This window comes from Hetaerina americana, unplaced genomic scaffold (assembly GCF_022747635.1).
Source record: "Hetaerina americana unplaced genomic scaffold, ioHetAmer1.1.p SCAF_9, whole genome shotgun sequence".
Taxonomy (NCBI): Eukaryota; Metazoa; Arthropoda; class Insecta; order Odonata; family Calopterygidae; genus Hetaerina; species Hetaerina americana.
This window is the reverse complement of record NW_027287538.1, coordinates 19,848,127-19,874,128: the sequence shown is the minus strand read 5'-3', so window position 1 is coordinate 19,874,128 and position 26,002 is coordinate 19,848,127. Positions and strand designations below refer to the sequence as shown.

Below are 26,002 nucleotides of genomic sequence, written 5' to 3'. Positions count from 1 at the left end.
TATATTACATATAAATATAATTTCATGTATCTATGCACACATACGTATATACATATACGAAGGTAGTCTGAAAAGTTTCCAACCTTAACAAAGCTACGAGGCATTTTTTCTGAAATTTTCTGAGTCGGAAACTTTTCAGACCACCATTGTATATGCATGCACAAAATTGAAAAAAACTCACTGTTTAGATAGGATTATACGAGATAGCTTACAGATTTTATAGCATCCTAATTTTTTTCTTAATACTAGGAGTTTACGAAAAGAAATATGTGATTGGTCTTTAATACGCACGAGCACTCTCTGCGAATGCAAAAAATATGTTGGCGAGAGTTTCAATTTTCTGGTTTAAATAGTTTTCCAGAAAAATAGGAGATCTCAGAACTTGAAACCCCTCTTATAAGGAAGAGGTAAGTTTACCCAGGTTAATTGAGAAAGGTGCTGGGAGGTCAATGCCAAAGCTTCCTGAACCGAGAATCATTGTCCATGCCAGCTTGGCAGCAAAGTAACATTCGTAACCTGTTGGCAGCGAGCATTAGCAATAAGGCTAGGAGAGACAATCCGACACCTGAGTTCAAATGAACAATTAGGAATAGGTGAAAGTAATTTGTTAGAGGTAGAATCGCCATGTAATGGGGCGTTGGCATTAGTCTATCCAAATGAAGAGAGATGACGTGGAATTGCGTGTTGGACGCTGGGCTATTGGCCCGTGCTCGTATCCCGGAGATGCATCTGGGCCCAGCTTCACCCAAGCTGTGCAATTTCTTCCTGGCACGAGATCTTCCTTCTGGGGAAGCAACAGGCGAAGGCTTAGGGAATAAGGAACTGGCTCCCCCGTTATTACCCCCTGTTAATGCGTGAATTTTACACTCCGTTGGGCTCAGGACTAGGTTAGATCTACCCTCACCTATCAAACCAATCACTTGGGAGTTGATAATTATTCGTACTATGGCCAGGGGTAATATCGAAAAGAACCGAAATTTCACATGATTGATTCATACATCCCAAAAATTTCGAAGCGCTCTTCAAGATGTCACACTCCAAGTGTGTGGTTTGGGATACGAAACATTGGCGACTGCGGCGATTATACCCTTGATGAGTCTAGCGAGGTATTATTACCCGTCCCCGCTTACCGATGCAGTTCCTGGAGCCGGCACTGAAGGGAGTGTAGGCAAATGGGCTCCTATGCTCAGCCTCTGGACCGAGGAAGCGATCCGGGTCGAACTTCTCCGGCTCCGGGAACACTTTAGGGTCCCGGTGGAGGATGTACGTTGCCACGACGACGGCGGTGCCCGGCCTCAGGGTGTGTCCATCTATGGGGCCGCCATAATGCGGCGGGAGTGAGGGAAGGGGAGAGAGAAGGTCGCATTTGTTATTATTCCATGGAGAAAGATAGAGGAAGGAAACCCATAGAAGCAGCAAATGGCTCACTCATCGGCATAAAGGAGAGAGAAAGTTAATGAAAATAATAATATGCTGTAATTAAGTCGCATCCTTATAGCCATTACCTTTCAGGGGTGTAGGCAATCTAAAACGAAAAAAAAATAAACCAAGGAAATGAGATGTTGAAAGAGGCAATGGGATGTTGAAAACTGTAACAAATGGATGGGAAAATGCTAGGATACAAGGGAAAGGGTGTAATGGGAGAATAGGCATCTTGGGTGGAATTAAAGGAGGTGGAAGCTATGCGGGGTTAAAAAAACGAGAAATGTTAACGTGTAATATGTCGTCTAAGGATATTTTGTCATGTAGTACAGTAGTGTTTAGTGAAAAATGACCAGCAAAAACTTATCTTAAGTCGTTAGACTATTGCTAAATAGCTATATATATCCATTTATTATTATTATTAGGTAATCTACCGATTGAGATAGGTTTTGGATAGACACAACTACAAAATAAATATTTCTTTCTCCTAACAAAACACAACCCAACATCCTACTCTACAAGCCCCTCTTCATCTCAGTGTACTTCCTTCATCCCTTCATCCCGTCCAACATCGCTATCTTGTTACTGCCCTTTCCTCGTTTACCTAGCATTCTCCCCTCTATTACATTCTTCAAAATCCCACTGCCCTGTCTTACGAGTCTTACTTGAAGAAGGCCTCGGAGAAGGCCCAAAGCTTAAAAAAATTACAACGTGAGTGTCCTTAAGTGTTACTATTTTATTTGTGTTCTATTGTGCCATCCTAATATTATACTGCTCGTGTGTTTTTCTATATCGTCGATATATATATATATATATATATATATATATATATATATATATATATATATATATATATATATATATATATATATATATATATATGTATGTATATATATATATATTTTTATTTATCACAGTATTATTCAATAATAGCAATTGTCGATCAAAATGCTCCATCTTTCTTTGCCTCCTTTGGTTTTATCCCAAAAATTCTCTTACCTCTCCTCTCATCGTTCCTAGCACTTCCTCATTTGCTTTTATTTCTATCCATTCTTCCCCACGCACCCACCTTTCAAAAGCCACCAGTATACGCCTAACATTCTCCTTCATTTACCACGTTTCCACGCCGTAAAAAAACCACACTCAATATCAAAGTTTTGGAGTCTTTTCTTAACGTTCTTACCCTAAATCCCTGCCATCAATTCCGTCTGATTAATCACAATGAGCTAAGACACTGATTTTCTCATGCGCTCAGCTATGTTAATGCGTCTCAGATTTCAAATTTGTATCTTGAAATGTCTTCAAACGATATTAGCGTTCGCCAGTAAACAAAACGGTTGCCGTGGACCCAGAGAGTCGTCATAATGTATCTCTCTCCACGCAGTGCGGCTAAAGGCCCTTAATTTCTAAATTAAGTCGCGTTCGCGCACTCACTGATCTTGAGCGGCGTCTTCAGGTCCCTCCCCATGAGCGGCACAGGCGGGAAGAGCCTCATCGTCTCCTTGATGCAGCTTCCGAGGAAGTTCAGGTTGCCGAGGTCGCCCAGGGTGATGTCATTGCCGTCCAGCTTGTCCCCGAGTTCTGACTCCACCTCCTGGACCACTCGATCCTGGGGGAAGTGACAAATGCGGGGAAGGAGACTTTTATTACGCATCAATTACTGCGCGCGCTTGAAGGACGCGCAGGAACGCTTGTGGGCGAAGCGATGCTATTTCCTCGCGGAAAGGATCGAGTGGGTCAAGTCCTCAAGACCAACGTGCGAACTCGCTGCGAGGATAATACGAATTCGGGTCGCTCGCTTTGCACGAGGAAAAGAAAGCAGCCTGGTGCAGTCGGGGAACTGAAGCGGAATTCGCGCGTCATATATTTCATTTCGATTTCCATTCATCCTGAAGTTGATGCTACAAGGATCTACAAACAGGCTGTGGACTTGTGTGTGTGTGTGTGTGTGTGTATATATATATATATATATATATATATAATGATTTCGTCGAAGTAACATGGAAGTGTTGAATAAAAAACTTGGACCGCAACAAACAATATAAGAACACACACGTTATTTCTCGGTAATTTCGATGGAATTTAGATCCGTCTTCCTCGGAAGAAACAGTAGTACTCTACGAGTAGTACCAGTACTACTGTTTCTCCCGAGGAAGACGGAGCTAAATTCCATCGAAATTATCAAGAAATAACGTGTGAGTGTTCTATATATATATATATATATATATATATATATATATATATATATATATATATATATATATATATATACGCAAACACACACAGAATCATAATTATTATCAGCTGTTTGACTGAGGGCAGAGATAAATACAGCATTCATTTTATTGTTAACATTAAAATCAATGTCCATAATGATAAAAAATTGACCTTTTAATATCAAACAATGTGAGTATGGGATGCAGGTAGATCGTATTCCATCAGCAATTCTATTTATTGGTTGCATGTGACCAGCTGATACCTAGAGTCTGGCACATCGACACGTAATTAAAATTTCAAACACTGTGTACCGACATTTTGGTCCCATTACCAAAGGTGATAATGATAAGTATCAGATCTCAGGTACCTATAAACATTTAATTAATAATAAGCATAGGTAGCTGGCAACCAGCATGGGAAAATGTCGTAAGCTTAAGGTCACTGAAAATGATGTCTTAAGACGAAATTTTTAATATTAATGTAATATTTGTGATAATGACGCAAACGGATTAGAAAAAATTTTTAGAGCACCGGTAAATAATGCGGGAGTAGTGGGTTAAAGTACCTCGATAACAGAAAAGTACAGTTCGGGTCCTTAGATAACGAGGCCAATGTAGGTAGTAGCACCTCGAACAAAAATCTCTAGCAGAGGTATCGAAGTACTGAAACATGAGATAGACATCCTAGGTGTTTATGTGTAACTGGATTCCGGTTGCGATAAAAAACTACAGCACATTCTAATACATTGCTGATTAAATTTTAAGGGTCTATAGATAGCTCTCACCCTAGTACTAAATTGGCTTAAATACCATTCGTGAAAGATGAGGAAGTTCAGAAGAAAAACGCAATGGTAGACAAAAGTGAAATGCATTTGACATTTCCTTGGATGCTCCCACATATGAGGTCATCTCGCACCCCGAATAGAACCGAGAAACATCCCGAACGTGACGGGCGACCGATGCCTTTGACCTGAGCCGGGATATGAATCTGCCTCAGCGTCTACGACCTCCTACATCATCTGGAGTCGTAATTCCCGAACCGGACAAACCGGTTCAGGTGAGAGTCAAAATCAATTCCACGAAAGACCTAACGGTGAGGAAATTATGCACGTGGGGACCCACAGAGAAAGGTCGTATGAGAACATGTACTTAATTGCATATTAGGAATGCATTGAGAAAGGGGATCGCCATCCTTAAGTCGGCCGAAGCTTCAGCATGGAGAAGTCCAAAGAGCTGTAATCAACAACTTAAAAAAAATTGGGCGGACGAAAATACTTTTAATTTATTTAAAATAGATTTAACTGGCATTCATTAACGAGCTTAAAGCTTCAAAAATCAATCTTATACATATTTATGACATAATTTTACGCATTTATTTATTGACATTGTTGTAATGCCTGATACATATTTCAGTACAGAAATCAGCAATGAATTAAACTTAAACTCGTACTACTTAAAATGGGAAAATTGTAATCGAAAAATGAGTCGAGTTCGATTTAAAACAGTGAAAACATGAATAATTACGTCACTTATATTATCTATCCGACTATTTAATCCAACTACCAATCAGAGTTGAGTACGGGCATTTAAAGCTACTGGAGATTGTTGCGTCGGAATCAAAATTATTTTTCGATCAAACGTTGGCGTCTTTGACAAACCAAAACAAAAGCGCTTTCTTGTAAGCAACAATCGAAAGAAGAGCTGGTTCGTATATAATAGTGTCGTCAGAAGCTTAACACCGAGTTCAAAGACAACGTATTGATGATGCTGACTTCAGTAGCTGAATTTACGAATCGTTTAAAATTGCCTTTATAGTTGATGATTTTATCGTAGGCCACACTATTGTGACAGAAGTAACACTATTGTGACAGAAGTTAAGTAAGATGCTTGTACTTCTATTTCGTGTAGTGACACTCCATCGATACATCCACTTCAATTCTACTACAGTGGAAAGTTCAGGATTGAATTCCAAGATAGCACTTCCTTTGGACAACTTACTTGAATTTCTGGATGATGGCCAAGAAGGTAGAGCGTCCAGCTAAAGCAGGCTGAAATTGTATCGTGACCCTGGAAAAGAAAAAAAGGGAATAACCATAAGTTGAGTAAAGAACCATTAATTTGAATACCCTTTCTAGCATGGTTCCTTTGTTTCAAGCCCTATTATCCATTTCATACCACCACGAATTCATTTCATTAGGTCAACATTACTTTTGACTGCAATAAATAACGTGGTATCTCTACAAGATACAGGAAAAATTTTAACTCCTCATTTATCTTATGAGACAATGTAAAATTTCTCGTAACCTTCCCCCAGCTCCTTTTCTATCTTACGTAAGATTTTCCGAAGCTTGAGTATGGATTTAATTACATCCACAGGAATGTTTGCTACATATTGTTGCAAAAATTTACAAGTCCTGAGATGGTGCAAGACGTCCAAATTTATTGTGTTTCAATAGCTATTTATCACAGTTTTCAATGCTTCTTTTTAATTTGAGCCTTAGCACTAATTATAACATTACATAATTTAATAACTTGAAACTGTCATAGCAGTTGTGGATCGTTGTGGAGTAAATACGAGCATAAGGAGTTTCTCGTTTCATGAGCCTTCAACCATTTTAAAGGGACAGCTTCCGTTTTAGGCACAGGAAGAAGTACATTGTCTGGCTATTCAATTGTTCGGGAAGCACGGCGTGGGGCGCTGCACCATTTATTTCTTATAATTATATCGTTTGTGGAATTTTCAGAATTTGCGACGTAAGCACAAACAATTTTACCTGCACAAATATACGTATTTGAATATAGACTAATGTTTCTTGATCAACCCGCAGGTCGGTTTGGTAGGTGATGGTGTAGTTCATTCAATGCCAATCCCAACAGCGTGTTCAACGGCAGTAAAAACGGCACACATCAGGGAAAGGGGGCCAGTTCCTTTCTCTGTGCCGGTTATGGTTTCCCAGAAAGACCTGGTACCCGAAAAAAATCACATAGCTAGGGTGGAGTTGACGCGTGCCACCGAATCGAAACCCGGGCCCTCCGGTCAGCAGTCCAACTCTCTACCCTTGGACTACTGCGTCCTCACATATACTAGAGTTTAGGTAAGGTAGCTTTTTTATATGGACTCAATGCTATACAACGCTGGGGCGACACCTGGAAATTAGATTTATACTTTAAAAAAGTGCGTAGTGATGAATTTTTGGAAAAAGAGCAATTCCCTCCCGAACGCCTATTGCATTGGGAGCACCGAAATGGAATGTGTAGACTCGATTGAATACTTAGACGTTACCCTCAGTCACGACCTCACCTGGGAGAAACACATGCGGGGAATATGTGAACAAGCTAACACAAAATTAGGATTTATTAGAAGACTACTGGGTAAATGTAATGAAATTGTCAAAGATAAATGTTAACTTTTGCTGGTTAGTCCTAATTTAGAACATGCTGCAAGTATATCGGATTCTCATGACGTTGAATTAATTGCCGAATAGGATTGCGTGCAGCATAGAAGAGCTAGATTTGTAAAATATTGTTATGATAAACTTAGTAGTGTATCTAAAATATTAGAGGATCTAGGCTGGAAATCACTCATGGAGCGAAGGTTAAATTACGGATTTAATCTCTTGCATTAATTGAAAGGATGTCTCCTTAGCAGTGATGTTGTAAATTTATTATTACCCCCATCGTACGACGGTAAGAGATATGTCAATAAAATGAGAGAGATAAAGTGTAGAACAGGTAGATATAATATGTCTTTTTTTCCAAGAACGATAAGGGATCAGAATAACATTGTCCGACCTCGGCAAGGTCATATTAGGGTAAAAATTGATTTGTTCTGGGTTCACCCCCTGCCAAACACCCTAGCGGTGGCTTGCAGGGTACTATATTATCTAAAGCTAAGGTGTCAACGAGACTCGAACTCGGGATCTCCGGGTTAGTAGCCCAGCGCTCTAGTCATTGAATACCATTTTTAAATGTATCGGGGTCGCGGGCGACTTTGCTTCCGTTAAATGGAGTCACAACTGGAAAATAGTCGGGGGCCTGCGGGCTATGGTAATGCACGCATTCGAAGGCAGTCCGTGTTATGTTACGAGTATTACGCGCCGCCGCAATTCTTCTTACGTCGGTCGACTAGCATTGCCCTCCCCCCTCTCTCTCTCCATCAGTCACCTCCACGCTCGAACATTTTCGTGCTAACTCTCCCCTCTCTCCTATTTCACCCCGTGCAGTATAGCGAACGGGGTACCTGAATGTTTAGAAAGCGCATTATCTAGTAGTTAGTTCATAGCGGAGTCTCCGTGGAGGAAGGCGGGAGACGAAGCCCTCTCTTCCCGGGCAGCGGACGGACGAAGCGGCGGCGGCGGTGAGGGAATCGCCGCCGTGAACACAATTGTGTTGTGAATGGAAGCCGAAAGGTGCGTGGCAATCCATCCTCATTATTATTTCTCATTATACGCTCGGCGAGTCTCAACTGTTGGGCCAATTCAACGCGTAACTGCCAAACATTTGCACGTCAACAACGCCGCGATGCACGTGGTATCGCATCCACGTACAAACTTATTTTCGCCGACGCGTGATCATGCTTACTATTCGCGTGATTCAAGGCGGGTGGCAACAAGAACGATTCTCCCGCGTATTACTTATACGCGGGAGCATCGAGCGAACATAGAGGGCGTCCTTTTGGCCACCGAGGTCTTTGTTTTGAGATAAAATACCCACGTTGTCAATGCATTCGTCTCAGATCTAGTCGTGTTCCACCACAAGAACGAGTCGTCTCGTTTTAATTTCGCGGTGTTGCGTGAATCGGTGACCGTCAATGTTTATTTTTTCAAAGATTAGGGTTAAATATTGAGTATTGATCCTATAAAATGTTATGGATTTATGTGATGAAATGTGAATCGAGTGCAGAGTAGAAAACTATGCGATACATATATTTTTCTCTTATTTATGTAATTGCGTGCATGATAGATGATGTTTGCTAGAACGGCGCCCTCATTTATTTCGGTGTTACTCCTCCTTCGCCACATATTACATTCTTTACATTACATATCATCCTGCAAGCCACCGCTAGGGTGTATGGCAGAGGGTGATTGTGCACGACTACTTTTTACCCACAATACTTTTCCCCCTTAGCGCGGTCGGGCAGCGTTGTCCTACTATAATTCCCGTCAGAGCATTCAGAATTACATCTTGGATTTTAGAAGCCAATTTCTATGAAAGATAACTTGGTAAGACCCTATTTTGCTATCTTCATTGATAGAACGCACTTAGGGCTACAAATAGGGGACATTTTATCAAAGTGATATATTCCTGACATCTCGCTAGAAGCCCCTTTAAGAAAAGCATGTGTTCCCTCAGGAGAGAGTTTTCGAGTAAAGGATTTTTTCTAGAGGATTCCGACATCCTCACCTATGTTAACACCTGGGGTTCCGTAGTACGGTCTGCACGAAATACATTTGGACTGGAAATTCACTGTAAGCCATTCTCCAGGCGAAATACGAGGGTCATCCGGAAAGTAGTACCCGTTCGTGCCGCATGAAGTGCTGACGACGCGAGTAGCCGCTGGACGAGGTCAGATAGCTTCAGTGGCTTGTCTGCCTTCTCTGAGCCAAGTTGCGTGACGCTAGCATTGCCTGTGTTGTTTCTGTGATTGTTTACAATGTTTAAAAAAATTGAGAACGCCGCCAGTTGTGAAGTGAGGGCAGTGATTAAATTCCTCAATGCAAGAAACGTTCGCCCATGTGATATTCATCGCCAATTAAAGGAGGTGTATGGAGACAATGTAATGGACGAGTCGTCTGTTCGGCGGTGGTGTCGCAACTTCAACATGGGGAGGGGGAACACACACGACGATGAGCGTTCGGGGAGACCGTCTGTCATTACAGACCAACTGGTGAGCTCAGTTGACGAATTCGTGAGGAACGATCGGCGCGTCACAATTGATGACATCTGTGAGCATTTTCCCAATGTTTCTCGAACAATTGTTCATGAAATTGTTAAACACCATCTGCATTATGCAAAAATTTGTGCAAGATGGGTCCCTCGCGTATCTCAATGAGCTGGCGGCGAAGGACTATGCAGCAGGAATACAGAAACTTGTCACACGTTATGACAAATACCTTAATTTGCTTGGAGATTATGTTGAGAAGTAGTTTAAAGTATCCTCTTTCAAATAAAATTTTTTATGTTTGTTAATATTTACTTTTGTGTCTTTATTTCACGAACGGGTACTACTTTCCGGATGACCCTCGTAGATGCAGATTTTCAGATAAAATAGTAAATGACTGTCGTGCTAAAAGTTGTGCAATGAAATTTGAATTTGTAATGAGAGGGAATGAATGAAGTATTATCTTGAACCAACGCTATTACAGTGTGAGATACGTTGGGTAACTAGGGGTGATTAAAAAGTTGAGTTTGCACAAAATGGTAACGAAATTTGGAGTTCTTGAAAAATGATTTAACCCATTTAATCTAAAACTTTTTTGAGGGTCAAAATAGTGCTCAACTGTCATGAGAGCATGTATAAAATCTGTGTATTTTCTACGTATATTTCTGTGAAAACTAAAACATGCAGACCTTGTCATATCATCGTTGTTTGATAAGAGTTCACTTAAGACTATAAATTTAGAAAATTTTATCAAAATGATATCTCGATGGACCCTCTTTAAGAGACGACAACTTTTGATTCATTGGATTACTATAGACATGCTCTTAATATATGCGCTTCGTAATACCCTGGAGTTTTATTCCTTAAATTAAGGTTTATTTTACGTTCAAAGGTGGTGTTTGGGGTTTCTCGGCCAAAATCATTAATATTACGGATGCTTCTGGCCATTATTACTGGTGACTTTTTCTTTTACGCAAACGCAGGGGCCATTTTAATCTATCAATGCCACTTGTGAATAGCCGAAATCTCTACCCACACCCGCAAATGGGCACTTTGGTCCGCAGTGTAGACGAGAAAAAAAATTAACCACGGATTACACCACAAATATTCGGACTCTCTCTCTCTGGCGATTCTCGAGACTTCATTTCATTTCTTCCCTCGGAAATCAAATGTCAACCGATTTGAATCCAACTCGCCTCGGAGGGCGACTAGACCTAAAGAGATGTTTATAATATTACGATTTCTCAATGCGAAAAGGGGTACCATGCACCCCATGAAACAGCGAAATTTTCTAAAGTTTCTGCACAAATGAAAACATTTTTCTGAGTGATATTAAAAAAAATAGAAATTGTTCCGAATTTTTGAATTTATTTAAAACTGTTTAGCCATCATCGTCACCAGAAACGCCCCTTAAACCTTTTTCATGTCTTTGGTAGCTCTTTTTAATTTGCTCATCGGCCTTGTCTGGTGGCCTTGATACCGCCCAACCACCCCAAAAAGAAAATGATCTATTGAAAATAACCGGTGCAGGGAACGGGTAATGTCCTGCCGGTTTTAAGAGAACATCGACGTGAGTTTCGACCCACCGATCTAACTGTGAGAAGTTCGACTCCTGTTTGGGAAATCGGATTCCCCAGACATTCGGCGTCCATTGTTGCTATCTCCGGGTTTGAAATCTTCCACGTTCGGGATTACTATTCGGTGTATTTCGCTTTCATCAGCTTTGCTCCCCGAATTCATCGATCTGGTTTCCCGAGCTCAATAAAAGTCGCGTATAATTTATTATCCCCGAAAACGTTCCCCGAGCCTTTAAGTTATCAAATGGAAGCAGTCGATTATGCACGGTATTATACAGTTATCCGAAGGCCAACGAGTTCAACTGGCTTAAATCAATGAATTCAAGCTTAACATTTCGTGAATCGACTGTTCCTTTGCCTATGGAGTATAGCCATGTTTCATCCAATAGATATCGACGGCGAAACTCGCCAGGATTGCGACGAGAAAGCCCCAAACTAGTTACCGAATCGGTCGCACGATTAAGTTTATTCTCCACTGAGAGCAAATGCAGGACCCATCACGCCGAGTTTTTTTTCACACCCAATTTTTCATGCAAAATTTAAAATACTGTACCTTGTAATACGTATATCTATGGACTCAACTGCGTATTTTGTGAACTTTTATCAATCGATCACTCGAAACCGCATCGTGGCTTTTGCCAATCCTTACGAAGGAAGAGCAGTTCCCTTGCGAACCCCTACTGCATCAGGAATACCGAGATAGTGGGTAGACTCGATTAAATGGCTTAGGCGTTACCCTTAATCCAGACCTTTCCTAGGTGAAACAAATGCATGGAAAATGTGGACAAGCCAACAAAAAAAATTAGGATTTATTAGAAGAGTGTTGGAGAAATGTGATGAAAAGGTTGAAGGGCAATGTTAGGCCTCATTTAGAATATGCTGCTAATATATGGAATCCTCACGAAGTTGGATTGATTACCGAATTGGATCGCGTGCAGCGTAGAGGAGCTAGAATTGTAAAACGCCTAAATCACTCACGGGGCGAAGTTTATATTACAGATTAAATCTCTTGAGTGAATTGGAAGGAGCCCTCTTTAGCGATGATGTTGGAAACATGTGGTCAGCCCCATCGCACTGCGGTAGGAGAGACCATGTCAATGAAATTAGAGAGATTAAGCGAAGAACAGATTGCGCTATTTTTCCCACGAACGATTAGATTCGTATTCACTCCCTGCCATACACTCTAGCGTTGGTTTTCAGATCACTATGTAAATTAATACATCGCTGTCGAGCCCCGCGCTATGCTCTGCAGGTTGATTAAGCAAGGGTTAGTTAACATGTCCTTTAATTAAGGACTCTTGTGATGACTAAATGGAGAATTCTCAATTCCTTGAGAGGGGATCTTACTCCTTTCATCTTCCAGTTGCAATTGTTCGTCACCGAGGGCAAGTTCCCCTCATTCCACCTATTTTAAATGTAGGTTTTGTGCTTCTTTCTTCGGTCAACATTATTCCCATCTTAATGTCTTTATAAATTCTTCCTGCCTTTATGAGTAGACTGTAAAAAAATTCGTCGATGAAGTTACGGCACTATCGGTGCCTTTCAACAAGGAACTTTTGTGGTAAGAGTAAACATATTCTCTTGTCCAACCTCATCAATTCGCTTTATGAACGTTTCTTTTTACTTCGTTTTCTTCCTAACCCTAGAAATTGCTCATATTTATTCACATAAATTTTGTACGGTGTGCATATTCACTGAAAAAATAATTCGAGGAAATAATGGAAGGGAATGAAGAGACGCAATTATTTATTCTTATATTTTACTGTGAATTAAAGATAAAAAAACGCAATTTCCAAAATTAATTCGCAGCCTTGAAATATATTGAGGGCGATTTTTTTGGCATCAACTTCTCTTCAGTCATGGGTAAGGGAAGGGTGTGGGTTCAGTTATAATATAAATGAATCATGAATTTCATGGTTTTGAGGCTCTACTTTGTGAAAATTCATGATCACTGAATAAATAAACTTGGTATTTTTTCACATAAAAATAATAGTATTATAAATTAGATCATTATACAATTTTTGTGTGAAAAAATACCAAGTTTATTTATTCATTGTAAATGAATCGTTTTCGCACCTTGAGTACTTGTGGTAGCAATTCTTCCATTTATTAAGTTTCAACTTTACACGATAAACTTTTTCGAGAAAAATTTTGGCTTGAAGTTATAGGATAATACTTGAAAAGGCTATTTACCGGTTTAAGTTAGATTTTTGGTCAGGTTTCTAACGGCTATTTCTGTTTTGCTTGGACTTCCTCTTGTTTCCCCAATAGTATTTCGTTCTTAAATTTCTTCGTAGCTTTCCGTCAGTTCAAATAGACCTTAATAGAATAACAAGACACTTAGCTACATCTTTGTGAATCTGTAAGTGAACGAAAGCTCTTGTACTGTCGATCGATGTCTTAGCAATTTCTCTCTATTCATCAAGTTTACTCCGCTGGTATTTTAAACTACGTATTATATTCTTGCCTTCTATATGTTCTCTGATCGTCTTCTGTTTACGTAACCACGACAACTACAACACAGTTCCATTTACGGTTCCATTGACGGTGGCGAAGACGTTGCACGTAACGTACTCTGCTGTTATGTAAAACAGTTCCTGTAACAGTTCCAATTACAGTTCTTGTAATTCTGACGAACCCTGCCGAAAGCAGTTCTCACACGTGCCCAGAAAAAAGACTTTAGGCTCATACGTAAAGCAGTTATGCACTTTTGAGATACGGTCCCCGAAACTCAGAAACGCACTAGGCCATAACTTTGATGTGGGATAAACCTTAAGTTTGGCCTACGTTACAGAAGGCTTCGGATATCTGAATAACCTTGCAGGGCGGACTATCCTGCAACCAAGTCGTGCACCAAGGCAGGCGTTGAAGCGGGCGTGTTCATAGATGATGATGAATTATGGTGTTCGTGACCGATCTCATTCCGTCTGCTGAGGTCTCTTGTGACGTGAACTCTAAACCCCCACACCCCCGGCGGGTGTGTCGGCAAGGACGCGGCGACGAGGATGCCTCTCTTCCACCATCCTTGCCACCCACTCTCATAAGTGTAGAATGCGAGGCGGGCGGAAGGCCCAACAGGGAAGGTCGTCTTGTCTTCCGCCGACACCCGGTTGGGCGTCGTCCACTACTTTGATTTGCACAATCCATTGAGGTCAATATTTCACTTTTCGACCTTCTCGTGCAGGGAACGCTGGGCGTCAGTCTTTTCTTTAAGGTTACTCCATCATTAACAGTACCGAACATCAAACGCGAAGAATTCAAGGGCGAATGTTGTCGAAGAAACCCCCCAGGAGTCGCGGCGTCATGAGGGAAAAAATGCATAACTGCATCACGGAGGAAAACAAAGCCTATGTGAATAGGTTATAAGTTCGAGGCATGACTTATGACCCAAACTAATACTATCTGAGAGACCATTATCGATGTTTTGACAGTTGCAATCGCAACCAATTCGAGGTGCGAGCGGTAATTCAAAGGTATTGAGCTACTAGGTGACGGAATGACTCTCTCTCTCTCTCTCTCTCTCTCTATATATATATATATATATATATATATATATATATATATATATATATATATATATATATATAGAGAGAGAGAGAGTCATTCCGTCGTTTCACACCCCGGCGGAGAGGGAGGGGCGCCGAAATAGATTCCCCTCCACCCGGCACGCCTCCCTCCCTCCCCCCCCGGCCCCCCGGCGGTATATATATATATAATATATATATTATATATGTATATATATATAATATATTAGTAGTAGTATTTAGGGGAGGCGACCGACTGCTGAGGTCATTTGCGCCATAGGGGATGGACAGGAAAGAATGAAGGGTGGAGAAAAAACCCGGCCTCGGCATTAGCCTACTCTTAACGAAAGGCGCCAAGGGGTCCGCAGCTTAACGTTCCATCCGACGGACGGCGTACTCACTCAAAGCGCCCTCCACAAAGCACCTCAAGTAGGGATCGAGATACCTCTGAAAAATATTCAGCACCGCCGGGAATTGAACCCGAGCCCTCTGGGTGGGAAGCCAGTACGATAGCCACCGCCCAATCCCGATCTCCTTATTTAATATAGATAAATTATATGATACATATAAATAATATATACATATATGTATGTATGGTATATATATGTGTATATATGGTATATATATATATAATTATGGGGGAAAATAATAAAAACATTGCAACAGAAGAATGTGGCGAAAAAAAAATAAGCAAAAGAGATATGTCTCAATGATATGAGCCAAAATAAGACTTTTCGACTTTTTAAACCGCGGAAGGTGGCGGGATGTATACCTGTATACGGCTAACTCGGAATTATACTCTTGAATCCTTTGGTATTTGGCACTGAAGTGACAATTGGCTGTTTTATACAGGGTATGGTAACATAACTTCCTTTTTTGAAAGCGTTTTGCGTTTGAAAAAAGGAAGTCATATTACCGCACCCTGTATTACAGTTGTCAATCAGTCAGTAACAATCAAAGGTACCTATCAATTTCAATGTACTAGCTATTATTTAGGTTTTTTTATTTTTGCTAATTTTTTAATGCTCATTCTTATCTTCTATCGTATCAAATTCTCTCCGTGAGACCCTGATAGATGTTTCGACAATATAAATCGCAACCAATTCTGGGTGAGAGCAATAATTCGAAAACCATGCATGGGATTACTCGGCGACAGGATGCCTCTTCAGCTTTCCAGCTAAAAAATTCATATTTAAATTACAGTAATTCCATTTTACTTTACTTTAAATGCATATATGAGTTTTTATTAATCTGTTCCACTTTGTGTGTCCATGACCGCCATGCCAGTTTTTCTTGTGCTTATGTGGGCACGCGATGTGCTTTTGAGTATCCGTTTGCCGCCAGAATACCTCTAGTTAGCCGGATCAAAAATGGAAGTTTTTGGCCAACGAAAAGGAAATAATTACCGCGCGCATATATAGGTATGTTGTTGTTTCCAACTCAGCAACTACAAGAGTATTTAAAGAAAGGGAAAATAGGTATTGCGTGTCTTTTCACCTGGGCTTAACCAAATACTAATTACCCTACCATCAACGCCCTCCTTATGCTTTTCTCCGCGAACTTTTGGAACCGTGACTGTGAGCCACCACTCTCGCTGCCTCACCTATAATTCGTTACAGCAAACCGGCGTGGAATGAGGTAACCTCGGTGCGCCATTAGAACAATCACATGACGCAATCTCCTCCTCCAATTTGCCGGTGCACTGCCGAGGGCAAAATGTGTTCAGATATGATCGTTGGAGTAGTTATGTGATTCATTATGTTACTTGAAGTCCCTCCATCTCTTTCTTCCTTTTTCGGACGCTTTGGGCGGTCCGTAGGCCCTTGAGATCTCGCTGAGCCACCCCTGGCTTGTCATTGGGTGTCCTGGAGGTCACCAAGGTTGCCGCAACACCCAAGTCGGAGACGGAACTCGAACCCGCGATCACGGGTAGCATGCGTTAGCGTTATCAACATGGAAGATCATTGGTGGCATATTTTGGGTTTAATAAAAAAATACTGTACTATGCACATACTATACACGTATGTGGTATATTCGAGAGGTGAAGGCTCTGTTCTTATATTTAAACATTGGCGGGTCAGAAACAAGTTGTACGAATGCATAGCTATCTATTGAATATTTCCGAAGTCATTCAGGTTACTGTTTAATTTCAGTAGTAGCTTGCCTGTCGGTAAATGCAGAGCTAATAATGTCTGCGAAAATCCTTACTCCCGCCAGATGCGAAGTTATCGATTTTTGTGCGTGTAAAAGTATTATCATCAACCAAAATTCATCAGGAGTTGTGCCTGGTTCATGGACCTACAGTATTGAGAGGACTGGCTAGGCAATGGTGTCGAGACTTCAAAAATGGCCGCGTAAGCGTGCAAGATGATGAATAGCGGAGTGACATGCCCAGTAATCCAGACCGCTGAAATCGTTCAAAAAATGAACCGAGATCTGCAATCTGATCGACAATTGACGGTTAGTACTACTTGTTGGACGTACCGCTATTAATACACGATTATTACGGAAAAGCTCGGATATCAGAAATTGAGCACCGAAAATGCTTACCGACCAGCACAAAGAATATGGTGAATGCAAGAGCGTTTTTGGACTGCTTTTGACAAGATAAAGATGACTTGACTTAGCACCTATCGACTATTTCTTCTTCTTGCATTTGAAACAGTGGCTTGGTGGACAGTGGTTTGAAGTCGTTGAGGAGCTCAAGACCGTCACTGTCAACTGGTTACATTCTCAACTTCTATGCAGAGAGTTTAAAGAAGCTTGTGCATCGTTTCGAAAAGTGCTTGGAAGTGAACAGCGATTGTGTAGAAAATGTAGTAGATTTGTAGTAAAGCAGGACCAACGATGAAAACCTATTCACGCGAATATATTTATAAACATTAACCTAAGGACCTAACTTAGAGTAATAACCCTCGCATAAAATATCGATTCAGCGATGGCTCTAGGTGAACCCCTACTAACTCCTCAGGGAGACCGGCTCCAATAAGGAATTGGGAGTAATTTCATGGCCTTGGGTCAGGGAGGGCGGTTGATTGGAGAGATACTTACGGCAAACATGAAGGTGTCCACCTCTTCTCGGATGTCTTGGTCGGACAGGGATTCTCCGTTCTCGGACATCTCCAGAAGGAGATCAAGTAGGGCCTTCCTGCGGGCGACCTTGGGGCCTGCTCGGGCGTAGCGGGAAGGAAGACAGCAAAGAAAAAAAAATAGGGAAGATTTTGAAGGATGCCACCATTACCGGTCGAAGCACGTGCAATTACCACATCGCTGGAATCTCTAAGAGGTAGGGATGGCTGTGTGAAACCGGCAATATGAGATTATTGACGCTGGATAACCTTGGACTTGCAAGGACGGTTAATTCTTAGGAGGAACACACGCAACCACTTCAAATTTTCAGTTCAAACACATTTTCAGGCTATCGTGCAGATGAAATATAAAAAATCGGAAGGAATATCGCATTAAAATACTTTTTTCGGAATACATTTCTGTAGTGGTATCATTGGACGCAAAATTGCCATGAACTTGAGTGGGTGTGAAATTCAGAGAAGAGAAAAAAATATAACTTTTTTCAGTTCTTAATTTTCAAGCATAAAAATGGATGCTAGTGCCATTAAATGCTAATTCTTTTGGAGAAATGTTAATTTTTTTAAGAATGTATTGATTTCATGCTAATTGTGGTAATGTCTGTGGATTTTTCAGCCATTTCTCGTGGAGCGAGGGTAAAAGCACGAATTAGCGTTCGAGTTTCATTTTATGTGATAAGTTGTTTGGTTTTCACCATTCAATTTTTGCTATACGATCATGGGGGGCCCTGAGTAGAAATATTAATCATTTGAAGAAATAAATGTCTGAAGCTATGAGCGTTTAGGTCACAGTCATAATTGATATTCCTGCCAATGCTAGTACATTAAAAGATAATAATATTACGAAAGATTTGACGGTTTGAAACTATAGTTTAATAACAGTTAGTTTTTTTAAATTTGGAACCTATCTCACTATACAAATACGGTTCCATCATTTTCTGGCCTTCAAAGGATTGTTGTCAGATGGTTATATCCACGCTTTCAACTGTCATGGATGACAGTTGAGGGTGTAGATAATTTGTTTACTATTGTATCATGAAACGATTAAATTATTTTAAGAGAAATTTCACTTACAGATCAATAATTCCTATGATTCAACCCATAATTTTAAGTAAATAGTTTCTTTGAGCCATATTATTTCCATCCTCATCAAGTTGTCGTCGACATAAGATTGTTCAATTATTTTACCTGATACTTAGTAATTATTCGTTGAAAAATATATTTTCGGATTACGTACTCTAAAAATTTAGAAACGAACGATTTATATAACATAGCCAACTATATCCTTTCGTATAAATAATGCCTTTGAAATGATAGTTCAAGCTTGCAGCCGCAATCACGTTTCTGAGTATCATATGCTGAGAGTTTTCTCTCAGACCATAATCTTACACTGCAGTTTCAACTGGTCAGGGGCCAGACCTAAATTGCCATAAATACGTTTCGTAACATTGCGTACGCATGCGCACGATTTTTTACGCATGACTATGCGTAAAAATTAATTTAAAGCGATAAAAATGATGAATTAAACTCAAAAGAGAGGTTCGCGTTTGAATTTGGATCATGACCAGAAATTATTAGGAATGAATTTATTGCATTGTAATAAAATAAGCGAATTAAAAGCTAATCGTTTATCAATTTTAACAGAAATATTAGCTCGGGTTTTATAAATATCGACATCAATGGAAGAAATAACAAATTAAATTACTTATGATATTTAAGAAGTAATCCCTGGGACGAGAGGATGGGTGAATATTCTATCAGACCGAAGGTCCTCAAACGTCGTGCCAGGGTATATTTGAGTGTCCCTAATTAACCCATGGGGGCGCATTAAGTTCAAGGGCCTAGGAGTGAAATCCGCTTGTGGATAAAAGAATAGGCACGTTATGAATTGCATACATTTTCCATAAGAAGACTGGAAGATGTTTGCCTCTCCCTCCCGCCAAATAGACCTTACCATCTTCGTCTCCATCTCCATTCATTGCCGACATCTTCTTCTGCAACTCCCTCTCTTCTTTTCTCTCCCTTATCACCTGAAAAGGAAAACGGGAGATAGGTAAAAAGAATGAGGCCGTGATAAGCGATTAATTTGTGATCGCATAAAATTTGGCATCTCCGGGTTACGTGCTGGGAAAAGATAATAGACCTATTCCGACGACGAGTTGTTTATCGTCAGGCACATACCTTGTCCGCGAAACTCCTCGTGATCCGAATGCATTTGTCATGGTCCCTTCCCAAAGCGGACAAATTGAACAGGATGTCTGGTCTCAACCAAGGAGTAAGGAAGCGCTGATGCAGGACTGACGTCAGTCTGAAAGTAAACGATTTGAGAAATTTTATTGCGATCAATTTGGATCCGGTTTCTTTTCACCTCTCCAATCATCTTTTGCCAAGACCGTGGTGCTGCCAAATCTGTCGGCGTCGAGGCAAAAAGAGCGAAGACCCATCCCCGACGTCCTTTAGGCGTGACGTTTCCGGGGCAATCAAATAAAAAAATTGAGATGCTCCTCCCGCTAAAGTGAGTTTACGAAAAAAACGATCCACTTAACTGCAGACTTATAACACTGAGGACCAAGCCGACCTTTCTCAAAAAACCATGTGATCTGGATGAATTTATGCACTTCAGACAAATCAGGATAATACATAGTCGAATGCAAAGAAAATCAACGAATAGTTACGAAGGTAAGTCAATAAATAAGTCGCAAATAAATATATACAAGACAAACGCGACTTATATGCTATATTCAAGTTGCACTTTGCAGTACGTACGGGTTCTCTGCCATTACTGACAACGTAATCAAAATAAGATACATTGCCTTGTGCTGTCGCAACGCAAGGTGAGGTCGTGACGCAAAGTGAGGTTGCGACGCAATCGGAAAAACCTGACCAAAAATGATCAAAGAACTTTCAACGTTTTTTCCTTTGGATGTTCTGAGTAATTATATCGTTGTTTGCTCTATATTGACTTCAAAAGATTCATAAGATATCAATACCTTCTACGTATCAACTCCTATATTTTGTGCCAGGACTTGTCAAATTTTTGGAAAATGAAACGTTTGAGATAATTTAACTCGTGAGAGGTAGAAGCTCTTTTTCATAGGCGATTCCAATTTCATTACGTCATAATTGACGAATAATTAATGAGCATTTGGATTTATATTATATACATGTAAAATATTAACACAAATATAGATTTTTGAAATTCTCAATGCATTTTACACACATTTTTGGACATAACGAAACAAATATTTTTCATCGACACTTGCCGACGAGGAATTTTTTGTATAGTTAAACAAAATATGCAGAAGAAAATCCATGCCACTATACGCTAATTTGGTAAGGTTATCGGTATCACGTCCCGACGTGACAAAACCCGAGTCGTGCTGAGTAGATGTTGTTAAGGAGACAAAGTTTCTTAGTGACAGTTGATCTAACCTAATGCTAAACCCTACTGCGTGTGAAACGTACGTATTTGGGAAGGCGACCGGTTCCTTTTCGTATGCCTCCTGCGCAGGGTAAGGAACTGTCGCAGGTTTACCCAGGAAGATCTGGTGCCATAAAAATCTCAAAGATTGGGTGAAGCTAGGTGTATCCAAAGACGACACCTGGATTCGAACCCGGGTTCACAGGTCAGTTACCGAGCACTATATTCACTGGACTAGCATGCTCCGCTTACGAAATATATTTATATGTTTTCGACCATATTACTACTTAATGCCAAGTTAATGACTGCATAGATGACCATCTGCAGTATACACATGTTGCGGATGGTTATTTGGAAAGTTATTTGAAGTCTGAGTTTAACCAAATCAATGCCGGCTTTGTCTCTAGGATCCGCGGTGTTGTGACCCCGATAAAAGGCCAAAAATGCAGAGAGATTGCCGGTATTTGATTTGCTGTCTTTACGGGCGTTAAAACATATCAGAAATTCAAGTTGTTGTTTGTCATTTTGATATTTTGACTCCGTTATCATCCTCGGGACGTCAGAAGACTCTAGAAGCTGAACTGAATACTTACGTGGGACACATTAAGACAGGAAAACACAAAATATTCATTATTCTGGTGAGGAAAATTTGATGTAACGGCACCTGACCGGCGACAGATATCGGCGTAGGGAAACTAGAGGAGTTGCATACCTGTTGATGGCCTCCAAGTAGGTCATGTACTCGGATTCGCTTTGTTCGTGGATGTTAATGCCCATAATGGTTTTGCAAGTGGTGTCCAGGGCGGTCAGCTTGGACAGCGGGACAATGTCGAAGGTCTTGGACCACCCATCTGGCCCCCGCTCCTCCGCCTTGGTCTCTTGGATCTGTTCATCCAACCGCTTGATCAGCAAGTCCGACTCCTGAATCATCATGCTAAGGAAGACTTCCAGCACGGACTTGTGCATCGTGTTGGTGAGCAGCTTGCGCCTCGCGTGCCACTTCTCTCCTGCCGAGTGAAGCGAAAATGTTTCAATTAAGGACATTATTAAGAGCCGCTATTATCACTAATGCGGTAAATTTCGCTATGTAAGTAAGATTGCTGCTGTTTGTGCTGTTGCTGTTTTGGCGATTGTTGCCGTAAAGCGTCCTGTTTATTTTCAACTAGTTCGCTACTAAGCAACATAGTAAACAAAAATTTGGTCGTTGTTGTCAACATAATATATACATACCAGAATAATAATTTAATATACATTTATACCTGACAATTCTATCTTTGACGATGATCCAGCTGTGGTTATTAGGTTCCATTGCAAAAAATTTGGATATAATAGATTAACATTACGTAAAATTACAAAATAATTCTTTAGCAGTTTGAATTTTGGGATAGGGAAAGCATTAAATAGAAATTTTAGCAAATAATTGCTCACTAGAAATCTTCGATCATCTCATCGGCAGGGAATATACAGCTAATAATTGATCAGCATCGAGATATATGTAAGTAATTATTATTTTTAAGATACTTTTACAAAAACTGAAAAAAACATAAATATTAAATAAAAATTACAAAACATTTTTACGTGGAAGCTCAAAATGAGAGCAATGCACAACATTTCTTTTTATCAGAACGATTTAGTCAATTTGGAGAAATTTAAAGCATCAGTCTGAGTACTTGATCTGCCAAAATTGCTAGAGCTAATTTGGGGGACACGATGAAAAAGTAGAGCCCGAAAACGAACGAAAAAAAACCAGGGTCATCAAGAAATGAAGAAAATATGGAAGAAATTACTCAGAGCAGGCAAACCGAAAGCGGGAAAATCGAAAAGAAAATAATAGTCGGAATTAACAAAAGGTTCAAGTCGTTAGAGAAAAGGCGTGACGTTGATACGAATTTGGAGACTTCAGTACAAAGTTCTAAATGTTCAGATGAAAACACGCTGCTGTCGCCAGTAATAATTTAAATTAATCTTGCGTTATGAATTTTGTACATATCAGCGTCTGTTCCTCAGTGAGGCGGCTGGAAAGGCGTCTGACCCCAGTGGGGTGGCCAGTAAGTGTCGGTGTCACGTTAAAAACACTATTGAGGAAGGCAACGGGAAACCACCTCAATTATCATTCCCAAGATTTAAATGATGGACAATACAGAGATTTTGACTCCTGGCAAATACGGGGCTTGGCTCAATCCGCCGTGTATCGTGCCCGGCAGCTGGGGAGGCAAGGCTTCCGCTGTCCTCATCCCACGAAACCCTTGCAAGGGAAAACCAGCAGCAGCAGTACAGAAGACGCAGGAGAAGAAGACCAAATTAGTTAGAATAGGAACGTGGAATGTTAGGACAATGATGAGGACAGGGAAATTGGAGAATGTTAAGCGAGAGATGGAAAGGGGAAATGAAGATATTTTAGGTTTATGCGAGGTGAGATGGAAAGATAGCGGGGATTACTGGAATGATCATTATAGATAATTAGCTCGTCGGTGGGTCGACGATCTTTACTGCATCGATTCACGCTCTAGCAATTTTTCGATTTTGTTTTTACGTTTTATATGTTATTTTAGTTATATTCTCACTGTCTTTACTTCATCATCAGTATTTTAATCCTAATATTGGCTTACCGAAGCCCTCCAATCTCATATATTCAGTGCTAAGTAATTCCCTCTCACCCCCTCTCTCTTTATACCTCCTCCTCAAATCTTCAGTAACGAAGAGGGTGCGAACTATTGGCTGTGAGGTTGTTAGACGGCAATCCTATATTAATGTTTTTTGTAACTCTATACCGATATTGCGGTCAACTAGGTGACCATCGACAGCAGTGAGAATTTGAATACGGGGAAAACAAAAGAAACGAAGTACTACCCGTGGTCAAGTTGTTTCATGTGTACTTGTCTCTTTGCTTTCCTTTAGGTCATCTTCCCTTCAATTTTCCTTTCCATTTTATATTCCTGAATAACCCATTATGTGCATCAAGGTGGGTCAAACCCATCTATAGTCCATCTTCTTTGCCGTAGAGTTCTCTCTCCACATGATCTTTTCCTCTTCTGCTTTGCTTATATACTACTTCCTCCTTCCTCTAAATTTGTCAGTCCATTTTATCTTCCTTAGTATTCCACTCTTTCAAACCATGTTTCGGAGGCTTCTTCTATTATTCACCCTGTTCATTTATCCCATGTTACATGTTTCTGGTCCGTAGAGTGTCATTCTTCATCTGACGAACAGCTTCCGTGCTTACAACCTCATGTGTGTTCTCTGAACGTAGCAGTTGCCTCTTCTTCATGAACGCCTTCTAAGCTTGACCTATTCTTCACTTCATGTTGGTCGTTGGTCTTCTCATCCATCCCGAACTATTCTCCACAGGTATGTGAAGGATTCCACTTACTCCAGTTTCACCCTTCGATTTCAATTTGTCTTCAGCTTCTTTTTCTACGCCGAGGTTTAAATCCAGCGGATTTGTATTGATTTGTGAATCTAGCTGTGTAGAATAGAGAGGGTAGTTGATTCGGTAATAGCATAGACGGGCGTGCCAAGGGAAATGTTGGTTTCGTGTACATGGCGATAGCCCTGAAATCAAGGCGATATTAATAAACAATTGAATTTGCCACAGTTAAAAAATGATTCAACACCTTTCCACAGAATTACGTTAATGGACGAGGCGTCACCTTCAAGGTACTCAAGAGTCATAAACTGGGGGAAATACGGCGTATATATAGACATCAAAATGCAAGGGAGGTTGGAATGGAAGCCTAAGTGAGCGGGGGAGAAAGGGGAAAAAGAAGGGTGAAGGGTATTTGAAGGTGACTGCATCCGGAAACCTTTGATCCGTTGCTCTTATTGTTATTCTTTATGACTTGTCATTATATATATATATATATATATATATATATATATATATATATGTATACATGGTTATAAATTTAAACACGGCAAGTAGCGAACATATATTCATTCACATGGAAATAGATATAAGGAAATGGGATAGGAACATTCGATATATAAAAGGCGAACACATGAAATGTGGGGAAGGCGGGCCTTTTATGTGTTATCTTTTTTATTTTTGTGATCTAGTGTGCCGTCCAAATGTTATATTGCTCTTTTGAGTGCCTCTGCATCATCCTATATATACACATGTATATATAAATAAATATAAATATATATATATATATATATATATATATATATATATATGCCCTCTCTTCCTTGATTAAGGTGTTCACGACCACCGAAAATTCGAAAAATAGTGAGTCTCTTCGTTGTGTGTTTTTGTCTCTGTCCACTAGTGCTAAGTGTTATATATATATATATATATATATATATATATATATATATATATATATATATATATATATATATATATAATGTATTTCCTTTGGGGAAGCGATTGAACGTCTTGCAACAACTTTTAGAGGTCTCCTCTTCGTTTACGACGTGTGATTTCGCGTTAAAAATGATTCCACCACGGAATCGCGACCAGCGACAATTACAGTTCACGTCTTAATTTATTTATGGTGAAGGTTGAATAGGGCGTTTTTTGTGGAGTAGAATATTTTTTCCTCAAACCTATTTACCTGCACGGGAGAGGCATTTGAGGACGGTCATGACGTGACCTTGGCAACCTCTTCCATGACTACGCCGCGCGATGCACGTACGCAGCTATCCTCCTCACTAAATTTCTGGTTTTTTTGAATATTTTAAGAAGTCTGGGTGTGCATTTTTTCTTTTTTTTCTGAACCCCCACTCACATGAACTCACTTGCACTTTCAATGATGAAAGGACCGGGCAGATCACTTTTCTAATCGTAATGAATGAAAATCAAGGCTCTTCCCACATACGTATATGAAGGTGAGAATTGAGGGGATAGTTCTGAGTTTTTTTTATGTCTAAAGG

At 40.3% G+C, this 26,002-nt stretch overlaps 1 protein-coding gene across 1 annotated transcript in view; it reads right to left on the bottom strand.

Moving 5' to 3' along the window:
• The window catches only part of LOC139699019 (cytochrome P450 4C1-like), a 51,569-nt gene that overhangs the window by 664 nt on the left and 24,903 nt on the right, over positions 1-26,002 (bottom strand). The window contains exons 4-10 of the mRNA XM_071598017.1: positions 21,840-22,134; positions 19,888-20,014; positions 19,661-19,736; positions 17,672-17,787; positions 5,637-5,705; positions 2,857-3,031; positions 1,131-1,310 (exon numbers count right to left, since the gene is read on the bottom strand). Of these exons, the coding sequence (XP_071454118.1) occupies positions 1,131-1,310; positions 2,857-3,031; positions 5,637-5,705; positions 17,672-17,787; positions 19,661-19,736; positions 19,888-20,014; positions 21,840-22,134 (1,038 nt within the window). The remainder of the gene's footprint in view (positions 1-1,130; positions 1,311-2,856; positions 3,032-5,636; positions 5,706-17,671; positions 17,788-19,660; positions 19,737-19,887; positions 20,015-21,839; positions 22,135-26,002) is intronic.